The sequence below is a fragment of the Octopus bimaculoides genome, chromosome 7, assembly GCF_046866305.1.
Source record: "Octopus bimaculoides isolate indiv1 chromosome 7, ASM4686630v1, whole genome shotgun sequence".
Classification (NCBI taxonomy): domain Eukaryota; kingdom Metazoa; phylum Mollusca; class Cephalopoda; order Octopoda; family Octopodidae; genus Octopus; species Octopus bimaculoides.
The window spans coordinates 111,513,538-111,536,037 of NC_142934.1; the positions used below are offsets into that span (position 1 = coordinate 111,513,538).

Consider the following 22,500-nt stretch of genomic DNA (forward strand, 5'->3'; position numbering starts at 1 on the left):
AGACGAAAGAAAAAAGATGTGGGGGAAACAATAGACATTTATCTCAGACAGGAATGCACGACATCTTTGTAATGTTAAGCAATTTGTAGATATTCCTAACATTCGTCATATTTCTTTTCGGGAGGAATGGAGTGTAACTGTAGTTAACAACAGACGAAACAAATACGTGGATGTGTGTGTGTGTGTGTGTGTGTTATTTATACACACAGATATTTATACACACACACACACACACACACACATATACACACATGTTTATTACATACATATATATATATTCATATATATGCATACTCATGCATATATATATATATATATATATATATATATGTATGTATGTATATACATACATACATTATATATATGTGTGTGTGTGTATATATATATATATATATATATATATATAACGCGTAGAGCTTATACAATGGCGTCTTCTTTCTAATTGTAGTTTGATATGGGTATTGTTTATATATTACTGAGTGTATGTGTGTGTATACACAAATACATACACACACGCATATTCTAACGTTACTGTACACACGTACATATTTCATAGCTATACATCCTCATACACGTTTGTATATGCATGTGTTATTATATGTGCCTGTATATTTATGTATGTACACACATATTGTGTGTGTTATGTGTATATATTGTTATGTAGTTGTGTGTATGTAACAGTTACTTCAACACAGAGGCACGTCACTCGAAGTGTCGCCATTTCCAGCTAACGTCTGCCATTCAATGGAAATAACTCTAGACACCAGTTAACAATGTCCTCTCTCTCATCATTGCACTGATGTTGTCATTGTATTTCATTGTTTGGATTTTATTTAATGAATTTTTAAAGAGACACTCCTATCCTTTTTTAATATATCTTTGGTAATTTTCTTTTCATTCTCAGATGCCAAATATTTTTTAGCGTCAATAAAATTTGTATGGCTTATCTTTCTTTTCCTTTCTTGTTATTTCTGATAGTCTCTCTCCCTCTATTTCCATCTTTCTCTGTGTGTGTGTGTGTATATATATATATATATATATATATATATATTGATACGTACATATACGACACACATGTATATATACTTATATACATATATATATATATGCGTATATCGATTGATTGATTGATTCATACATACATACATACGTACATACATACATATGTATATATATATATATATATATATATATATATATATATATATATATATATACATACATACATACATACACACACCTATATATATATATTGATATTGGTATATAGTTAGATATACATACACCTACATGTATGTATGTATTTGCACAAATATATGTACATATTTATACACATACAAACACAAATGTTATTTATGCACAAAATTCTTTTCTACGCAAAGCTATTCAGCGAGTAGGGGAGGGGTAGTTATTTAACAGAAGTAAAGAGAATCGGATTTGGGTGATAATATATAGAAAGATATATATATATATATAAAGTACAGCTAATACGAATAGACACCCGGAAATAAATGTAAGCTATACACACACACACACACACACACACGTATATATATTCTATCTCTGGACACAACGCTTACAGCATTCAGATTATTAGCTGATTGCTCTTAGAACTAAAATCTATGGTCTCAGGATACCATCGCCATACTGAAATAGATTTTGTATCGAATTCTTTTCTCTTCTATTGAGTATTTTTGCTAATGGCTTTGCGCAATGAATAAATGAATAAATAAATAATAATAATAAATTGGTATATTTACAAATTAGTTACCTATATAGTTACTATAAAAGCTAATTTCTCTACGTTAATTCTAAATTTTGTTTTGATATTTTAAGTAATCCGAACGCTCTTAATTTTTTTTTTTTTTTTTTTTCGACGATGTACTTGCCAAGCGAGTGATTTTGTCTGAGATCTATATTGAAACTAAAACGATTCCAGCATGGAAGACATGTATTAACCATTCGAAAGCGCACACAGATTTAATTTCAAACATTTATTTGGTGTCACAATTTAATTAGTTGTTATTTTATTTATTGTTTTGCGTGACAAATTTTATGGACCTTGTGCTTTTGATATTTCTGTTGCATCTGTACATAACCGATTTCTATCATAGGGTGTTAATTCTTTGCCTGTTCAAAGCTTTCTCACAGGTTTATACTAAACGTCCCTGCTTGTTTTTCAGACTCGTGGGTTAGCTCTTATTTCACATGTTCTGAGTAATATAAGCTTTCGTTTTCATAAGTCCCATATTTCTTGGATGGTTGAAAAAAAATTAGGAATACGTATCATGTATATCTTGTATGGATTCCAGGGAAATAATATCCTGTGTATCAAATATAATACACATGACAAGCAATTGGTTAACTTCTCTATTACTATGGCTGAAATGCGTTCTGAGCTAGATATATGAATTAACGATGAGGCGCTGGCGATGCTCTGCAATTGCTGAAATGAAGTTCTACTTCAGCAAGCGAGAAGAATTCAGTTGTGAGGATGGTACTGCACTGAAATCTAGTAGTCTTGCTGCAAAATCGAGGCTGAAGATGTTGCTGGACCTATACCAGATCCATGAAGGAATAAGCGCACATGAAAGCGCTTGTTAGATGCTATGAGTAGTGACCAAACTTGGATGCCGAGATTGAAATGTAAGGTTTATGTTCAAAGCAGTCCAAAACATGCCTAAGTCAGCTTCGGAAAAGAATGCACGAAGAGTTTGTGGGTCCATTTTTGGGACATATGTGTTCTTTATGGTTAACGTGTACTCGAAATTAACGGCCTCAGTGAACAAATTGAGAGGCATTTTCACCACTCGTGGTCTGCCTTTAGAATAGTGACATTGGTCCATGTTTTGTGAGTCAAGAGTTTAAGCTGTTTATGGACTTCAACGGCATAAAGCATGTATATTCGCTTCTCTCTGTATCCTACTCCTCTGATGGGTTAAGCTGATCGTACTGTTCGCACATTCAGAGGTAGTAAAGGAAATGAAAGTGGACACGAAAGGGACACTCGAAACTAAGGGGAACAGGCTCTTGTCCTCTTTTAAGATTATTCTGCCTTAAAGTAGAGGCGCTTCTCTTGCTGAATTGTTCAAACGTCATTTACAGACTGCTTTGCACCTACTGAAACTAGTCGTCTAGTTCTAGAGTGGAGGCGGGGTCAATATAACATGAAACAAGTGACAAAAATATTACATCGGCGGCATACATTTAGAAAGCACGATCGTGTTCTTGTACAAACTTTTGAAGCGGGTGAATACTGAGTGGAAAGCTCTATAACCCAACAGTTAAGAGCTGTAAAGTTTGAAGTAAGAGTGGTTGGAAACGTGTTATAACGACATGTTGATCAACTTCTAAAGCTTCCATCTCACCTTCCTACCATTACAGCAGCTGAGGACTCCTGCTATTCTTTAACTGAGGCGTTAAAGGCTGTCAGTTCTCCATTACATGTTACAGTTGTCTCGCCCAGAACATCTGAGACTCCGGCTGGTCCTTGAAGTTCGTAGGTGAAGCCGTTGACATCAACCGCCCTCCAGAACGATTACGTATGGAGAAAACACTAATTAATGATTGGAGGTGGTGTGCTGACAAGAACATGGAAGTAGGCCCGGGATAAAAAGTGCTTCAAACTGATAGTGGGAGCCAGCTTGAAGCGAGACTAAGGAAAAACAAAAATAGCACTGAAGCTCCGACATGCAGTCCTTGCATTTAAACCCGTTGAAGACCTAAATACAGCAGCTGTAACTTTTTACATCAAATGTCTCAAACAGTATGTAAAGCCTTCTTTTTTTCTCACCTATTATATAATAATAGTGTTTTGAAAAGAAAATATTCTGCCGCTTCATATCTATTGCCTTTGTATAGGTTGTGAAAAACTGCACTAGATTTTTTATTATATTGCTGCCCGTATCTTTTGGGTAGAAGGCAATTCAGTCACTTTGACGACGGTAAAACATTTCTTTTTCTTTATCTTATTTGCTTATTTTATATACATTTTTTTTCATTGACTGTTTGAGGATACATTTCTCCCAGCAATCTCAGAAGCCTTGGAAAGGGTCTTATACACTACCATTTCCCCCTGATTAAGGATAATAAAAAAAAAAAAACAAAGAAAAAGAATAGCGGTTTTCTAACGGACTAGTGTCCTAGTTACAAAATCAGTGATTGTATTACACTGTGTTTTCTATATATTGCAAGCGAGGTAAACTGCTGTCATGCCTAGCAACAAGCACTCACCACTGAGGAGATCCCGTACAGATCGAAACTACGTGCTCTGATGGTTTTGAAGCCAGGGTGACAAGAGTTATCTCCCGCTTGCAATAGCTATCGGGTGCGAGGAGCGTACTGGATAAATCAGCTGGAGGAGACGTCTTCTTGAGGCTAAATGGAAATATCATCTCTTAGAGGACAGCTACATTAAAGTGACCATATGCAATACCCTTAAAAAGAAAAGTACTTTTATTTAATGTCCTTATTTTTCAGTAGGGAGACCTAGCTGCTACTTCTAACAGGCAGAGCAACCTCATAGAACTTCTTTATGAGCTCATTTGACTTTCGGACTTTTCGTTGTTGCGTCCATTTTGCAGTTTCTTACTAAAATTTAAATTGTAGACGTGGTCTTCTTTGATAGACAACCCGGAATTGTAGGAAAGCGGTAATGGACATTCCGTGAATGTTAAACTACGATGGATTGGCGTTCTCTCCGGAATATTTATCTCTCATTTCTTCACCGTCCTCAAGGACTTTCGTTGAATATCTTGGTAGCACCATAAGAGATGCTGTCATTATGTATCTCATTTCATAAGTCACCTGTGTGTGTTTGTGCGTATAAATATGAATATGTATGTTTGTGTGTGGATAGATAGATAGATAGACAGACAGATAGATGGATAGATATGTATGTGTGTGTTTGTATATCTATATTTATGAACTCAGAAATGTATAGTAGTAAAAAGAAAGATAACTGCCATGTATCATTAATGACAAGAACACTAAAATATATTTAATTAGTGAGAGAATGAGAGATTTCGAGGTTTTAAAACTGAAAGATTGTGTCTTTCTTTTCTGTGTCTCTTTCTCTCTGCTTTAGAGCAACTGGTGTGTGTTGGTGCGCGCGGGCGTACGAGAGAGAGAGAGAGAGAGAAGGGAGGACGAGAGGCGATTTAGAGAGGCAGAGAGAAAAAGTAAGAGAGGGGCTGAAAAGAGTGAGAGAGAAAGAGTGAAAGAATGCGAGAGAGATATGGAAAGAAGAGTGTGTAAAGGAGTAAGAGGGAGATTATCATATTGACATAGAATGCGACGTAAGGGATTGTTTGCAGTAAGGTTTGATGGCAGATGGGCTCTGTGTGTGTGTGTGTGTGTGTATACATATATGTGTATGTGTGTATCGTTATATACGCATACACACACACACAAACGCACGCACATATACACATTTCTTGTATGATGATTGCTGTGCAGAAAAGACTAGAAAGTAATGTGTGTATGTATATTTGTAACATATATGTGTCTGTGTGTATATATTTACATATGTATGTATATATGTGTGTGTGTGTGTGTATATATTTACATATGTCTGTATATATATTTCCAAATATAGACTTTTATATACGTGTGTGTGCGTGCGTATGTGCGTGTGCTTGTTTGCATATATATAAATATACGGGTCTGTGTTCACATGTGTGTATATTTACACACACACGTGTGTATGCTTACACACACACACACACGTACGCCTAGTTTATATTGCAGCTATAATTGTTCTCGTTATTGTTGCTTTAGCTATTGTTGTAGTAATTGTCGACATTGTTATGGCTGTAACTATTATCATTTTTATTATCATTTTTATTATTATTATTATTATTGCTGTCACTGTTGCTGCTGCTGCTGCTGTTGTTGTTGTTGTTTTAAGATTCGTTGCCACACTAAAGTTCTTGTTGGTATTGTTTAATTTAACGACTTGAATTGTAGATTTGAGATAATTGAAACTGCTTTAGGTAGTTCCTTTTAATGTTTGAGACGTTATTAACTGGAATAATTGTATGAGACACTCTATGGTAATGTGAGTGTATTGCAGTGTATGCATGCGTGTGTGTGTGTGTGTGTGTGTGTGTGTGTACATATATTACAAACGCGCGCACTGATTGGTTGTAACACGCACGTGTATTTATGTATACGTATGTTTCATATGCATACATACGGTCTTCTGCATTTTAGTTGCGTAATCATTGTATGTGCGTTTGTGTGTGTGTATATATATATATATATATATATATATATATATATACATACACATATACATACATGCATACATACATACATACATATGTGCGTGTTTATATTGTGTGCATATGTGTGTGCATATATATGGGTGTAGATATATGTGTATATATATATATATATATAAGTATTTGTATGTCTATATATGTGTATGTATATATATATATATATATGTGTGTGTGTATATATATGTATGTGTATATATATGTACACATACATTTATGTATGTATATGTGTGTATACGTATGTGTGAGTGGCACGTCACATATTTCTGTATACATATGATGGGTTCGTGTATTTACATGCGGTTATATATACAATATATACCCGCATGTAATTACATCATACATACATACATGCATATATATATACACGTGTATATATATATATATATATATATATGAGAGATAATGAGGAGACGCGTGCATGTTTATGTATATATACATGTATATATATATATGTGTGTGTGTGTGTGTGTATACATGTATATATATATATGTATTTATATGTATGTATATAACTTTGTTTTCTCTTATAATCAAATCTTTTAATTGTAGTTTTTACCTTTTTATTTTCAAAAGAAAAAAAAAAGAGAAAGAAAGAAAGAATCAATTTGTTGTTGAATTAAGTAGATCGAACAACAACTACAATCACATTTCCTTTCACCAGCAACAACAACAACAACAATAATAATAATAATAACAATGATAAATGAAAAAGAGAAAAAAAAATATACGTTGGAGTAAAATTAAAATTGTGTGTGGCGGTTTTTCTTTTCGAGAATAACTAATTGTATCTGAAGTGATCTTTTTGTATGGCTAACTTTGCTGATGTTGTTTTCTGGTTGTGTTATCGCTTGTTATTTTAGCAGAAATCGTTAGTGTTAAAAGATAGAAAATGCCCTGCGGGTCTGTTTGTTGTGGCTCTTTGCGTTCTGCGTTCAGATCCTGCCAAAGTCAGTTTTGACGACGACGACAATATTGATGATGATGATGATGATGATGATTTTGGTGGTGATGACGATGATGATGATGATGATGAAGAGGAGGAGGTGGTGGAAAACCATTATTTTGACGTTTGAGCTCGATAAAAATCACCGAAACTTTTAAGAGAATCGTCAGAGCGTCGGATGGAAAAGACTTGCAGTGTGTGAAGTCGCGTAATCTGGTGGTTAAGGTGTTGTACTCCCGATCAAAAAGGTCGTGGTTTCGATTCCCAGACCGAGTGGTGGTCCTTTGTTTTCTTGAGCAAAGACACTTAAATTTCATTTTCATTCCTTCAATCCACTCAACTGTAAATGAGTTAACCCTACGAGGGACTGGCGTCCCATTCAGGGGTAGTGTTGTGATCTTGGTCACTTACACATTATGTAAACTGTGTAACTGACCCAATGGGTCCTAGGACCTGGGGCAGTAATGTCCAAGAGTTGATGATGATGATGATCTATTTGTTGTGGTTCTTTAATTTGAAGTTCAAATCCCACCAAGGTCAGTGTTTAGGTGGACGAGGAGGAGAACTCCATTGTATTGACCATTAAGCTTGTTAAAACAAAGTTTCCATCTTGGAGTTATTCGGTTACGGCTTGTTGCATTTTGCCTTTCATCTCTCCGGAGTCCATAGGAAATAAAGTATCCAGCACCCATGTCAGTGGAGTGTAAGAAGCACCACTCTTGGAGTGGTTGGCATTAGGAAGGGCATCCAGCCATAGAAACCATGCCAAATCAGACTGGAACCTGGTGCCGTTCTCCAGCTTACCAATTCCAGTCAAACCATCTGACTTCTTCCTTCCTTAGAGTTATTCAGTTTCAGTCCTTTGCATTTTGTCTTTCGATCTTCTAGGGTCCCTGAAACAAATTCTTAGTCAAGTACTAGCCGAGGCTGATGAGATCTACTAATTCGTTTTGTTAAGAGTATGCTGGCCTTGTGTCATTATTAGAAATGGTCTCTTTTACTCTTTTACTGGGTTCAGTCATTTGACTGCGGCCATGCTGGAGCACCACCTTTAGTCGAGGAAATCAACCCCAGGACTTATTCTTTTTAAGCCTAGCACTTATTCTATCGGTCTCTTTTGCCAAACCGCTACGTTACGGGGACGTAAACACACCAGCATCGGTTGTCAAGCAATGCTGGGGGGGGGGCACAAACACAAACACACACACACACACATATATATCCATATACATATATACGATGGGCTTCTTTCAGTTTCTGTCTACCAAATCCACTCACAAGGCTTTGGTCGGCCCGGGGCTATAGTAGAAGACACTTGCCCAAGATGCCACGCAGTGGGACTGAACCCGGGACCATGTGGTTGGTAAGCAAGCTACTTACCACACAGCCACTCCTAAAGTTTTATTCAACAGAATCGTTAGAGAGATGCAGAAAATGCCTTCTGGTGGCTGTGTGGTTAAGAAATTTGCTTCCTAACCACATGGTTCTGAGTTCATTCCCACTATATGAGACCTTGGGCAAGTGTCTTCTACTATAGCCTTGGGCTGACCAAAGTCTTGTGAGTGGATAGAGGAGACAAATTGTAAGAAGCCCATCGTGTGTGTATGTGTGTGTGTGTGTGTGTGTGTGTGTGTGTGTGTGTGTGTACATGCGAACATAAAACAAGATAACAGCTATATTATCACAATTAATATTTTTATACTATAAATATAAACATATTTAAATCTATGAATGCATAAACACATTTCTTGCTAACTGCACAGAAAAAGTCAAAATAAGACTCTTCGAATGTGAAGAAAAGACTTACAAAAGATTTCTTTTCACCCTATTATTATTTTTTTTTTTTTTTAGTTTAAGATTTCTTCTTCTACGTCAGAATGTTTCAGCAGTTCCTTGTTTTTGAATCTGTTGAAAGGAACTATTTTTGGTTCTTTAGTAACCAAATTCTTTTCTGCAATTAATATAAACATATATATATATATATATATATATATGTCTTTCTGTGTGTATATCTGTGTATGTATAAATTTGTATGTATGTATATGTGTGTGTATCTATATGTATATGTTTTTGTGTATGTGTGTGTATGTATTTGAGTATGTGTGTGTACGTGTTTAAGTGTTATGTGTATGCACATACCTGGGTATATACATATGTGTATATATATATATGCTTGCGGATATATATATGTGGATGTGTGAATATGTATGTGTATATTTGGGCATATGTGTGTGTGTGTGTGTGTGTGTATTCTTGTGTGTGTACATGCATAGTGTATATCTGTATATACGTGTATATGCCTTTGTATACAAAGGCACGTTTGTGTATATCTATATATATATATCTATATATATATATCTATATATATATATATATATATATATATATATATCTATATATATATATATATATATCTATATATATATCTATATATATATATATATATATCTATATATATATATATATATATATATATATATATATATATATATCTCTTTCCTTTCCTGAGCATTCAATAATACTATCCATATCACGTCCTCACTTTGTTGTTTTTTTGTTTTTTTGTTATTGTTTTTTTGAACTATATATATATATATATATATATATACACACACGTGCCTTTGTATATGTGTGTGTGTGTAAATTGTATATATATATATGTATTTTTGAGTGTTAGTATAATGTGTTTATATCTGTATATACATATGTATGTATGTGAATATGTGTGTATATGAATTCCCCCACATGCTAAATGCATTTCAATGATGTAAACAGTATTAGCAAGAACAGCAGCGAAATGCAGTGAAATGCATTTGCTTAGATGTCAGTGCAGATTAAAATGTATTTTAGCGTTTTTCCATCATCATTTGATATCGTGTGTGTTAAACAACAATTTAGAAATGATGGGAGATGTTAGTACAATGACATGATAGACTGATGGTGTGTGATGGTGGTGGTGGTGTGGATGCTGTGTTATGTTGTGTGATGTGGCGGTGTTATGCTGGTGAGATAGGGTTGTTGTTACAGCGAGGTGTGAGCGGGGAGCGGTGATGTTGATTGGGTTGGGTGCTGCAGGCGAGCTCTACTTGGACAGAACAAAGAGCAAGTGTTCAAATTATAAACAACACATGTACCTACATGCATAACACATACTTACAAATGTGTGTGTGTGTGTGTGTGTGGATATACCTACATAAGTACAAATATATATATATATATATATATATATATATACACACACAAATACACAAAGAGAAAGAGAGAGTGAGAGAGTACAGATAGAATTTTGTGTCTAATGATGTAATGTAATAGGTATATACAATTGGTGTGAGTGTGTGTACTGCAGGTATATACATATCAACACTTAGATACATATATGTGTGTGTTAGTGTGTGTGTGTATACACCCTTGTATATTCTCCTTTTTATACACTAATGCCTGAAATTTAATATTTATGCTTTAAACATGTGTGTGTGTGTGGAGAGAGAGAGAGAGAGATTAAAGCAAACTGGTGTAAGTATACACATGTACTTATGTGTGTCATCATCATTGCATATATATATATATATGTATATATATATACACACACACACACACACACACACACACACACACACACACATATATAGGTATGTGTGTTCATTCTGTCTGCATTGTTTTCAGGTTCGTTCTTTCTCACACATTTGAGAAAGTGGTGTTATATTTCTTTCTTGAAATAATTTTCTCTGCATGTATGTATATTCATACGTATATATGTATGTGAATATGTTTAAATATTTGCAGTTTAGTTTTTCACTCATTGAAGAAACTCATACACAGGGAACCAAACACTCTCTTTTGCACATATACACACACATATGTATATATGTGTGTATGTATGTATGCATGTATGTATGTATGTACGTATGTATGTATGTATGTACGTATGTATGTATGTATCTATCTATGTATGTATCTATGTATAATAATCACTCACATATATACACACAAATACACAGAAATTATATTTTTATGTGTATATAATTTCTCATCTGCACATGTGAATATTTTCGCTCACATTTATATTATATATACTCACACCTACGTGAACCCTCATCTATATATATAACTTAAGAAATGATTGCACTATGTATGTGTATGTCACAAACTCTATATATATTTATTCAAAAATTATTCTGCTTTTTTTATGAAAATTCTACTTGTATTTTTTGTATTTCTTTTTGGTTGTACATTTTTTTCATTTCTTAAAATTTCTTAATGGTAATGCTAACAACACACATCATTCATTCTCTGTGAAGCTTTTCTAGCAGAAAATTTCTGCATTACTTAACTGCATCTCAAATGTAAGTAGCATCAAAATGGGAACCAGTTAAATGTCTTGATTTAGCAAGTAAATGAAAATAAAACAAGCCAAAAAAAAAAAGAAGAAATTTATGTCATTGCAACTCTTAACTGTTATAGGAAATCTTAAAAGTTTTCCATTGAATCACCTGATATTAAATATCCTCGTTATTGTCATCGTTCCATCACCTCTTTTAATCACCTTATTGTTTAGGTTTGCCAGCTCAGACTATTCGGCCATGCTGTTTCGATTTTCTGAATCAGGCCCTGCTTCTCATGTTCTGTTCACTGAAAATCCAGCTGGGTTGGCAGCTAATGCTGGTCGACCACATGCTACATGGTCAGAGCATTTGAAGAATTATCTTGCAACAAAGGGGACTGACTGGACCTCCTCTCTTCAACCATTTTTATTCTTTTATTTTTGTTCTTTTATTCTTTTATTTGTTTGTCATTTGACTGTGGCCATACTGGAGCACCGCCTTTAGTCAAACAAATTGACCCCAGGACTTATTCTTTGTAAGCCTAGTACTTATTCTATCGGATCTCTTTTGCCGAACTGCTAAGTTACAGGGAGGTAAACACACCAACATTAGTTAAGAGATGGTGAGGATGACAAACACAGACACACAAACATATATATATGTATATACATATATATATCATCATCATCATCATCGTTTAATGTCCGCTTTCCATGCTAGCATGGGTTGGACAATTTGACTGAGGACTGGTGAACCAGATGGCAACACCAGGCTCCAATCTGATTTGGCAGAGTTTCTACAGCTGGATGCCCTTCCTAATGCCAACCACTCCAAGAGTGTAGTGGATGCTTTTACGTGCCACTGGCACGAAGGCCAGTAATATATATATATATATATATATATATATATATATGACAGGCTTCTTTCAGTTTCCATCTACCAAATCCACTCACAAGGCTTTGCTCAGCCCGAGACTATAGTAGAAGACACTTGCCCAAGATGCCATGCAGTGAGACTGAACCCAGAACCATGTGGTTGGGAAGCAAGCTTCTTATTTCTTTATTGCCCACAATGGGCTAAACGTAGAGGGGACAAACAAGGACAGACAAAGGGATTAAGTCGATTACATCGACCCCAGTGCGTAACTGGTACTTAATTTATCGACCCCGAAAGGATGAAAGGCAAAGTCGACCTCGGCGGAATTTGAACTCAGAACGTAAAGACAGGCGAAATGCCGCTAAGCATTTCGCCCGGCGTGCTAACGTTTCTGCCAGCTCACCGCCTGGCAGTATATTCCCAGGTGGACCTGGAAATACACTAAAATATGGTGTATGCTGCAATGTGCTGCAATGGTTCGCAGTCTCTCCATGGGAAAATATTTCCTTGCTTGAAAACAGGCAAAGGTTTATGACAGGAAGTGTATCAGCCCTATGGACGGGGCAAAAAGGCATCAGCCCGTCTGTCCCATCCATGCAACATCAAAATGTGGACAATGATCCTTTAGTATTCCGATTACTTTATCAAATATTATGTTTATTTCTTCACATCATTTTGAATTTATCCTCTTTGATCACAACTTCAAGATTTCAATGACATGATGGTATGTTTTTGGAATGACATTGTAAGGTAGGTGTGAAAGGCCAGTTCTAGACAATTTGAACATAAAACATAAAACAGATAGAATATTTGAGCCGGATATGGCTGGTTTAAACTGTAAAGGGTTGATGACAATGATGATGATGATGATGATGACGATATATCCATAAAATAAAATATGGGAATGGTCAAGCTTGGAATAACTTTGAATACAAGTCTGCAACATCAAGGCTAATTTATGGTTAAGGAACCAAAAAGAAAATATATATATATACATATATATATATATAAATAAATAAAAACAAAAAGCTTCACCACTTACAAACCCAGAAGAGTGTTTTTTTTTTGAGATGGCTTTTTTTTCTTTTTTTTTTTTGTCTTGAAAAAAAAACCCCCAAAAATCATTGAAATTTCTTCCAGACAGTCAGCAGTGGTCATGGTTGAAAGATGAGTCTTTTATTGGTCTCCAGTCATGGTTGAATCACCAGAGCTTTATCGATCAGTATGGACCTGGTGGTGCTCAACAACTACAACAACAACAACAACAACCAGATGCATTGGTTGAGCAACTGTTAAACAAGAGATGGACACACCAAGTTGTGTAAGTGTTAATGAGAATCTGGCAGAACAATAGAAATTAGAACGGTAAATGGGGGGGGGGAGATGCTGGTGGGTTTCCATGGAGACAGTTGAGAAAGAACGAAGCTGAAGTGATGGAGATGATAAGACAAAGAAATCAAAGTTTGTTGTTGTTGTTGAGATACTGCTTTCCAAACTGATGAGTAAAGGACATAGCTTTATCTTCAGTTGTCTTTTGAATCTACTTTGCCTACTCCTCTTCCTCCACCTCCTCCTCTCTACACCCATCAAAACCACCAGTTATCTACAAAGTAACTGTTGACTTATTATAGCTGCTACTTTCATTGCTGCTGCTGCTTATGATGTTGATGGAGAAACTGTTGAGGCACCATGAGTAGCTAAAAGTTATTACAATGAATTTTGCTGACGAATTTGTCATTTCTTATTATCGTTTTAATGATATTGTTTTGATGTAATCAATTTAATATATTAATGTATTTTTCCTTTTTTTATATATTTATTTATTTTTTTTTTAACCAAATATCTTTTATAAGTTTTTCTTTATCATTCACTCTCATTTATTTTTCTTTTCTTTCTCTTTTGTTCTTGCAGGCAGATAGTCTTGGTTAAAACACTGTGATGGAGAAAGCGTTGTTTGCCAAGTTGGCATTTCCTGTCTTTCTGCTGTTTTGCCTTATCTCGGCCGTTTTTGCAAATACCAATTCACAGACATTTAGAATTAAAGAGAATCTGCCTCCGAACAGTTTGGTTGGGAACTTCCTAACACAACCCCACCAGACCATCTGGTACGCTAACAACAAGCCTCTTATTCTGAGCAAATTCAACATTAATGTCACAGCAGGTACAGTTAAGACTAAAGTTGAGCTTGATCGTGAGGAGCACAGTAGTTACGAATTAACTGTCCTCTACAAAACTACCCCCATCACGATAACCATCGAGATTATCGACGTGAACGACAATGACCCCATATTTTTCCCCAACCTACTCTCCAGTCCTCTCTCGGAGACGACTTCCAACATGAAGATTCCTCTAGGGAGTGTGTCTGACAAGGATGTTGGTGAGAACACGATCAAGGGCTGCGAAATAGTCTCCGGTAACACGGATAACATCTTCCGGCTCATTACCAAGATGACAAACCAACGGTTAATCTTGGATTTAGCTGTTAATAGGAAGCTTGATTACGAAGTAACCCCTTTTTATAGTTTGAAGCTGAGGGCTTTTGACGGTGGCAAGAAACCGCGATCGTCATACCAGTTGTTCAACATTAGCGTCTTGGACAGTAATGACAACCACCCGGTATTTCCGATGAGTTTGTATAATGCCACAGTAATGGAAAACATTACCGTCGGTACAAGTATTCTGAGGGTTACTGCTACAGACTTGGATTCTGGGGAGAATGGCAAAATCCGTTTCTCTTTAAACCAGAAGCCAGACCTCGAAGAACATTTCGTGATTAATCCGGTCACTGGTGTTATCAGCGTAAACAAACCCGTAGACTTTGAGAAGCGTCGTGTCTACAATTTAATTGTCATCGCAACAGACAATGGCTCGGAACCACTCACTACTCAAGCAGCTGTCTCGATAACCATTCTGAATGTCAATGAGCACCCGCCTGATATCTATCTGACGTTTCTCACTGGAAATGAGACGGTCGGAAGGATATCTGAAGGGGCCAAGCCCGGCGAATATGTAGCTCGCATTTCTGTTAGCGACCCTGACGCAGTTCGGAACACGGGTGATGAAACGAACATTCACATAACACTGCTGGGTGGGGAAGGTCGGTTTAATTTGACCACAAGGGATAACATAGTTTACTTAGTTCTTGTTCAAATGCCATTGGATCGGGAGCTGAAACCTTTCTACAACCTGACCGTTATCGCTAAAGATAGTGGTTCACCACCACTGGAAAGCAGAGTCTCATTTATACTTCGCGTCGATGATATTAATGATAATAAACCCAATTTCACGGAGGCAATCTATTATGCTGAAGTGCAGGAGTCGGTGCCAAAGGGCAGCCCTGTCATCAAAGTACATGCGGATGACAAAGATGAAGGTAACAATTCCACAATAACCTACTCCATACTTCATACGCCCGAGACTAGTTCCAACTGGTTTCAAATTAACAGCCACAACGGTCTCATCACAACCAACGCCAAAGTGGACTGCGAAACTAACTCTCAACCCAGGATTACCGTGCAAGCCATTGACGGGGGCATACCCCCCATGTCTTCGACAGCATTGGTGATAGTTACCATTCGTGACGTCAACGACAACCAACCCAGCTTCACTCATAGCTACTATAATGTCTCTATTCCTGAAAATACAACATTGGATACCTGCATTCTTACGGTAAGTGGATTTCCTTATCTTCTCAGTGTGACAGCGAAACTGATAAAAAAGAGAGGTGAGTGGAGATGTGATTCATGTAACAGAAGCAGCAAATGTTTGCTAATTATAAAGGTGATTATTACTTTAGTAATTTGGGCAGGAACATAGTGAGCTGGCAGAATCATTAGCAATATATATTAGCAACAGAAGCCATGTTAATACTGAGAGCTAATATTTATTTCCATTTAAACATGGGTGTTCTGTTAGAACAAACTATACTGTAGTAGATACCGCGAGAGAAAGTCTCACATTGGCTTTTGATTGCAAAATGCTGCTCTCTTGTTTATATCACTAGCGAGGAGATAAATCCCCACCACTTCTAGCACCAAGACCACCAGATTGTATGATCTGAACCTTTTTTGGTCTAGTTAATGATGGCTGTTCAACCACTAGAGATAGCAGTGATTCATGCCTGCCAGTGATACATAGAATAACAGTGTCAGAAAAGGCACTGGTGTTGTGATTAGTCGGTGAGCTTGTTAAAAAATATATATTAGCAACAAAGGCAGTATTAATACCAAAAGGTAATCTTTATATCCAACTAAACATGGATGTCTTGTTAAAGCAAACAATACTACTGTAGATGCTATGAGAGAAACTCTCGTATTGGCTTTTGGTGCAAAATGCACGCTTGTTTATATTGCGAGCAGGGAGATTAATCCCTGCCATATGAACAAAGAGTCAATAGTATCTACTGCAGTATAGCTTGTTCTGGGAAGGCACGTGGCTTAACAATTAGGGTATTTGGCTCCCGATCATAAGCACATGAGTTCAATTCCTGGCAATGCATTGTGTCCTTGGCCAAGATGCTTTATTTCACATTACTTCAGTCCACTCAGCTGGTAAAAAAAGGAGTAGTATCTGTGGAGTACTCAGCCATATGTATGTTGATTCTTCATGCAGGCTGTTCTGTTGATCAAATCAATTGGAACCCTTGTCATCATAACCGACGGAGCGCCAATTTGTTCCAACAGAACATCCGCATTTAAGTAGAGATAAATCATTAGCATGTTGAAGAGAATTCATGATGGCATTTCCAACTCTTTATGTTCTAAGTTCAAATCCTGCTGAGGTCATCTTGGCCTGTCATCCTTTCCACAATTGATAAAATAAAGAACCAGTTAAATACTGAGATCGATGTAATCAACTTGTCCCCTCAAAATTTCTGGCCTTGATTCCTGCAGTGGACCAGGGTCCCATTCAGCAGGAACTGTTGTGATCTTAATTGATAAGGTATACCATGGAAACCAAGAAACTAGCTTTATGAATGTCTTAGAGCTTGAGAAAAATAATGGTATAGAAATAAAAAGATGGGTGTACTAGACTGGCAGAATCGCTAAAACATTGAATGAAATGTCTTGTGGTATTTCATCCAATTCTTTACATATCATCCCTCCAGGGTTGCAAAATAAAGTCCCAATCAAATACTGGGATCAATTTAATCAACTGATCTTCACCCTGAAATTCTCTGAGAATTTGAGGCATAGTGCCTAAATTGGGAACTTTTGATACTTTTCCCATGACATTATTTTGTAGCTTTCATCTAAGGGCATGTCTAGGATATAATATGATGGTACCATGCCATTTCTACAAGATTTCCAATAATTCTGAGCAGAATTCATCCAAAGACAAACAGATTCCTTCTTGGGTTGCTAAGAACTATTGTGTTTTTGTTTTGTTTTATTTTTTGATATCAAATGGATTTCTTTTAGATTATTTTCAACCTCAACTTCGAAAAGGTTGCATCCTAAAATGTTGCTCGCCTCTTCAAAACCAGAATATAATTCAGTTTGCATTGATAACCCAACTTTCATTTACAGGGCTCAAGTGGGACTAACAAACAAATATTGCTCCTGTATCTGAGATGGTAACTGTTACTAACACACAGACATTCAACACCACATTCACAAAACAACAAAGAAAAAGAAACAAACTCAACTGGTTGGCATAAAGTTGCTTGCCAATACACTCCTACCCCTGACTCATAGATGTACTGTGTCCACTCTCTGTCTTTCACACCACTACTACAGTGGCTTCTGCTCTTCATTGCTTGGCTAATCACATGCAGCCTTCACCGAAACTTCCTTTCTGCTTTTATGCACTCTAAATCCCTTCAATCCCTGTGAAGCACAGACCATTGATGACTGTTTTGCCCTCTTCTCAACTCTGGGCCATCTTTTATGCCTGTCTCTAGTTGGATCCCTGCTTTTTCATCTCTGCCTCAGTGTCCTACCTCCAGCCCTTTTGAGGGCACCCTTTCTCCTGTTTTCCTTATGGGTTAATTTCGGTCTTTCTCCTGACAGTCAGATGGGGGATCAACATTTCAGCTTTCTTTGGGGTTTTGTTCCACCACATCATGTTCCCCTGGAGGAGGGCCTTCATCTACTGGATCATGTTGGTTTTCAATTGTCGTCCACTTAGCAGTTCAGCAAAAGAGAATGATAGACTAAGTACCACATTTAAAAAGTAAGTACTGCAATCAATGTCTTCAAGGTGGTGCATGACTGCAGTCCAATGAGTGAAACCAGTAAAAAATAAATAATATAAGACTTGCCAGAGAACTGAACTCATGAACTAGCTGCTCGTAGACCAGTACCTTACTCGCTCAACCAGTTCATCCTTTTCACATTTTCCCAAATAATACCAATACTATGATATTCCGCTGACAGCTGGAAGTTGGTATGGTGGTGATGTCGGGTGAGAAATCCACAGATCTCAGAGGATTTCTCTTAATTGGAAAACAGTGTAATAGATTCTTTCATTTCTTACCAACAAACCCAACCCACTCAACCACATCACGCCCTCACCCTTGGTCTCTCTCTCTCTCCCCGTCTTCTCCCCCCCCCCCCATCGTTGTTTATAATTATTTCCTTTATTTATAAGTGTTCAGGTATAGAAGTTTCTTGATGGAAATTTGAAAATTAGCTGCTTTCTGTGTGTGTGTGTGTGTGTATGTGGGGGGTTGCGTTCATATATACATGCACCCATACATAGTTGTACATGTGTATATACACATGCATATGCACGTGTGTTTATATATGTATAGTGTGTGTGTGTGTGTTTATGTATGTACATGTCTATAGTATGTGTGTGTGGATATATATATATATATATATATATATATATATATATATATATACACATACATGTGTGTATATGTGTATATAATTGTATATAGGTACGTGTTTGTGTATGTGCGTGTGTACATCTACACACACACTCACACAAGACGTATATAGCTTCTATTCTGAGTATCTGTGCCTGGATGTCTGTTCATATTTATAAAAATATATCAACATATGTGTGCATGTGTATGCAAATTGTATGTATAAAATTTTTTGAGCTAGTTCAAAGCAGAACATGCATATACATACATATATGTATGTGTGCACATATATATATGTGTGTGTGTATGTTTGTATGTATATATATGTACGTGTAGGTATATATATATATATATATATATATATATATATATATATATATACATATATGTGTGTGTGTGTGTGTGTGTATATATAATTTGTATTGTTCTTTTTTTCCTTTTTTTTCTCTCTCATTCTCTCCACCTCCTCCTCCTCCACACATTTTGTCATCTTCCGCAACCTACTGCATCAATCAAAATTTCAGTTGTCTTTATTGGTCACTGCTAAAAGACTCTTAATATGTTGATCTACTACTGTACATTTCCGGCATTTAATGATTTGTTCCCATTATTATTCTTATTATTATTATCATTATTATTGTTGTTGTTGTCCTCATCAACATGAGCACTATCACCACCTCCATTGTTATTCAAAATTTTTACCATCATCATCATTATTATTATTATTATTATTATTATTATTATTATTATTATTATTAATGCTGCAAAAGTTGTTGTTTAATATTATTCAATTTACCCTGCAGCCATACAGCAATGTTTTGTGTCTTCATAATTAGAAAATATTGATTTCCAAAAATCTTCTTCTCTCTCTCTCTCACCCCCCCTCTCTCTCTCTCTCTGTCTCTTTCTCTCTCTCTCTATCTATCTCTCTCTCTCTCTCTCTCTCCACCGCCATCAACACCTCCACCCTTACCACCCTCCCACTGTCACTGCTTTTCCAATATCAGCACCATCATCATCATCGTCATCATCATTACCATTGCCATCGACCCCCCCCCTTCTCTCCATCACCACCACCACCATTGCCAGCCTCACCATACACATACGCTGCACTTTTCATGCGTGCATTTGCATCTCCTCACCTCCGCATACATGCATACAAACAATCACTGTTTCGTGCATATTGCATTGTTACGTCTACAGTTGCATATCATTTGTGTTTGTGTATGTGCTTGTGTTTGTGCATGTGTATGCGTTTACATATTTGTGTGTGTGTTTTTGTGTGTGTTTGTGTGTGTATGTTTATAGACATAATCTATCCTGCTGTGGTTTAATTTGGCAATTAGTTTGCATGCTTAAGTTGTTGGTGTTCTTGTTATTTTAATTGCTATTTTATCCATACTAGTTGTGTGTGTGTGTCTGTGTGTGTGTGTGTGTGTGTCTGTCCTATTTTAAGTATTGTTGCTGTTTGGAATACTTTTATTTGTATTAAATGAATTTTCAATTTGGTTATCTACATATACATACACCAACACACACACACACACACACACACACACACACACACACACAATACAATTATACATACATGCATATGCACACACGTCATCCTCTCTGTTTTATATCCCTATTTCTATTCTTACATAAATTGGACAATAGAAGTTTGTATAATATATATACAAATATATATACATATATATGTGTGTATGTATATCTGTATATATTTGTATATATATATGTGTGTATATGTATAAAGGATTATATTAACGCCAACAGAAATATCAAACAACTTCGAATAGTCTATCCATGATTAAAATGCATTCATTTCTGTGTCTTTGTGTTTGTGTTTTCAGAACTTGGAGGGATGAGGGAAGTGTTTTCTGCTTCTTTTCATTGCTGTGCTAAGTTCAGAATGTAAGTTCAAAGATAGACAACCGCTACAAGCAGAAGTTAGCAAAATCTTAAGGCAATGAGGCATGCTATGATCTTCCATCTTTTCTGCCAATAATAAAACGGGAATGTTGAAAGAAAACCAAAAAATGAAACAGGAGAAATGAAAACAGGATTGCAAGGGGTCAGAGATAGAAACAGAAAGTTACGACACATGCACACACGCACAGACATACACGCACAGACATACACGCACGCACACTTAATAATGCTTATGAACAGATGCACAAACACAGTTTTGTGTTAGTTAACTAAAATGCCAAGGGAGCTTTTATGCAATTATGCAACTTGCTGCATATCATGGTGAGATTTTGCATAAATATACTCCGTCGTATGAAAAGAAGGAATCCCATTCAATGATTTTAGCTTCTGTTTGTGATTCTTATTTAGTCCTTATCACTTGCTTCCGGCCTCCTCTGCTTCATTAGACTTGTCGAGAATAAAACTTCCTCCAATATGGCTCTCTGACTTTTACGGATGTGTAAGCTCCACCACTGTGATCACTGTCAGAATCATTGATGGGGAAAGCTTTGATAAATTTTGGCCATTATCAGCCCAAGCACCATCTGGTGTTTTCTTTAAACACATATTTTGTTGATATCATTGTCCACTTGAGTTAGGGAGTTGATGGTCAAAGTTCATCTGGGTGTTAGAGATTTTGTTTGGTGTTTCTTGAAGGAATTTGTTCAGCTACTGTTTGAATATTATGGTATCTTTTTTTCTCATCTGATTTCATCCTGGATAATGCTGAATAAAGTAGGACCAGTTGAATTAAAAACAGTCGTGTCACAATTTTAAGTGGCACCAGCACAGGTGCCATTTCACATGGCAAAAATACCATCGATATCCTTTGGAAGAGATATGTAGAATAATAAACAGCAAGTTAAAGCAAATGTATAAATATGTTGTCCATTTTATTCATTCATTACTTTTTCCTTTTGATTTTTCTTCTTCTTCTTCTTCAAAATGAAGATATCACGAAATAATAAATGGCATAAAATTAAAAACAAAAATAATAAAAGTAAACAATAATAATAATAATAAAAATTTACAGTTTACCAATGGGTTAAATTAAAATATTGGCTGATTTCCAATAGTTTTGCTATGCTGTACCCCCCCCCCCCATATGAAAAGATGATGATGATAACAATAAACTATGTCTCTAAAAGCTGAACTGAAAGAAGAAAGCAAGTGAGGCCATTAAAAAGCTTGTGGTTCAAATATTGGCCATGTCAAATGAAATGACCTTTGCAACTCTGTTCCATTCATCTCCTTCCACTGCTACTCCTGCCTGCCTGACAAATAACGTCA

The 22,500-nt window shown here is 36.2% G+C and overlaps 1 protein-coding gene across 3 annotated transcripts in view; it reads left to right on the forward strand.

Annotated features, from left to right (window-relative positions):
- LOC106872611 (protein dachsous) overlaps positions 1 to 22,500 on the forward strand; it is a 685,945-nt gene that overhangs the window by 102,359 nt on the left and 561,086 nt on the right. For all 3 annotated transcript variants that reach the window (XM_089355784.1, XM_089355783.1, XM_089355782.1), the window contains exon 2: positions 14,337 to 16,094. In XM_089355784.1, coding sequence (XP_089211910.1) covers positions 14,364 to 16,094 — 1,731 coding nt within the window. In that variant the 5' untranslated portion in view covers positions 14,337 to 14,363. The remainder of the gene's footprint in view (positions 1 to 14,336; positions 16,095 to 22,500) is intronic.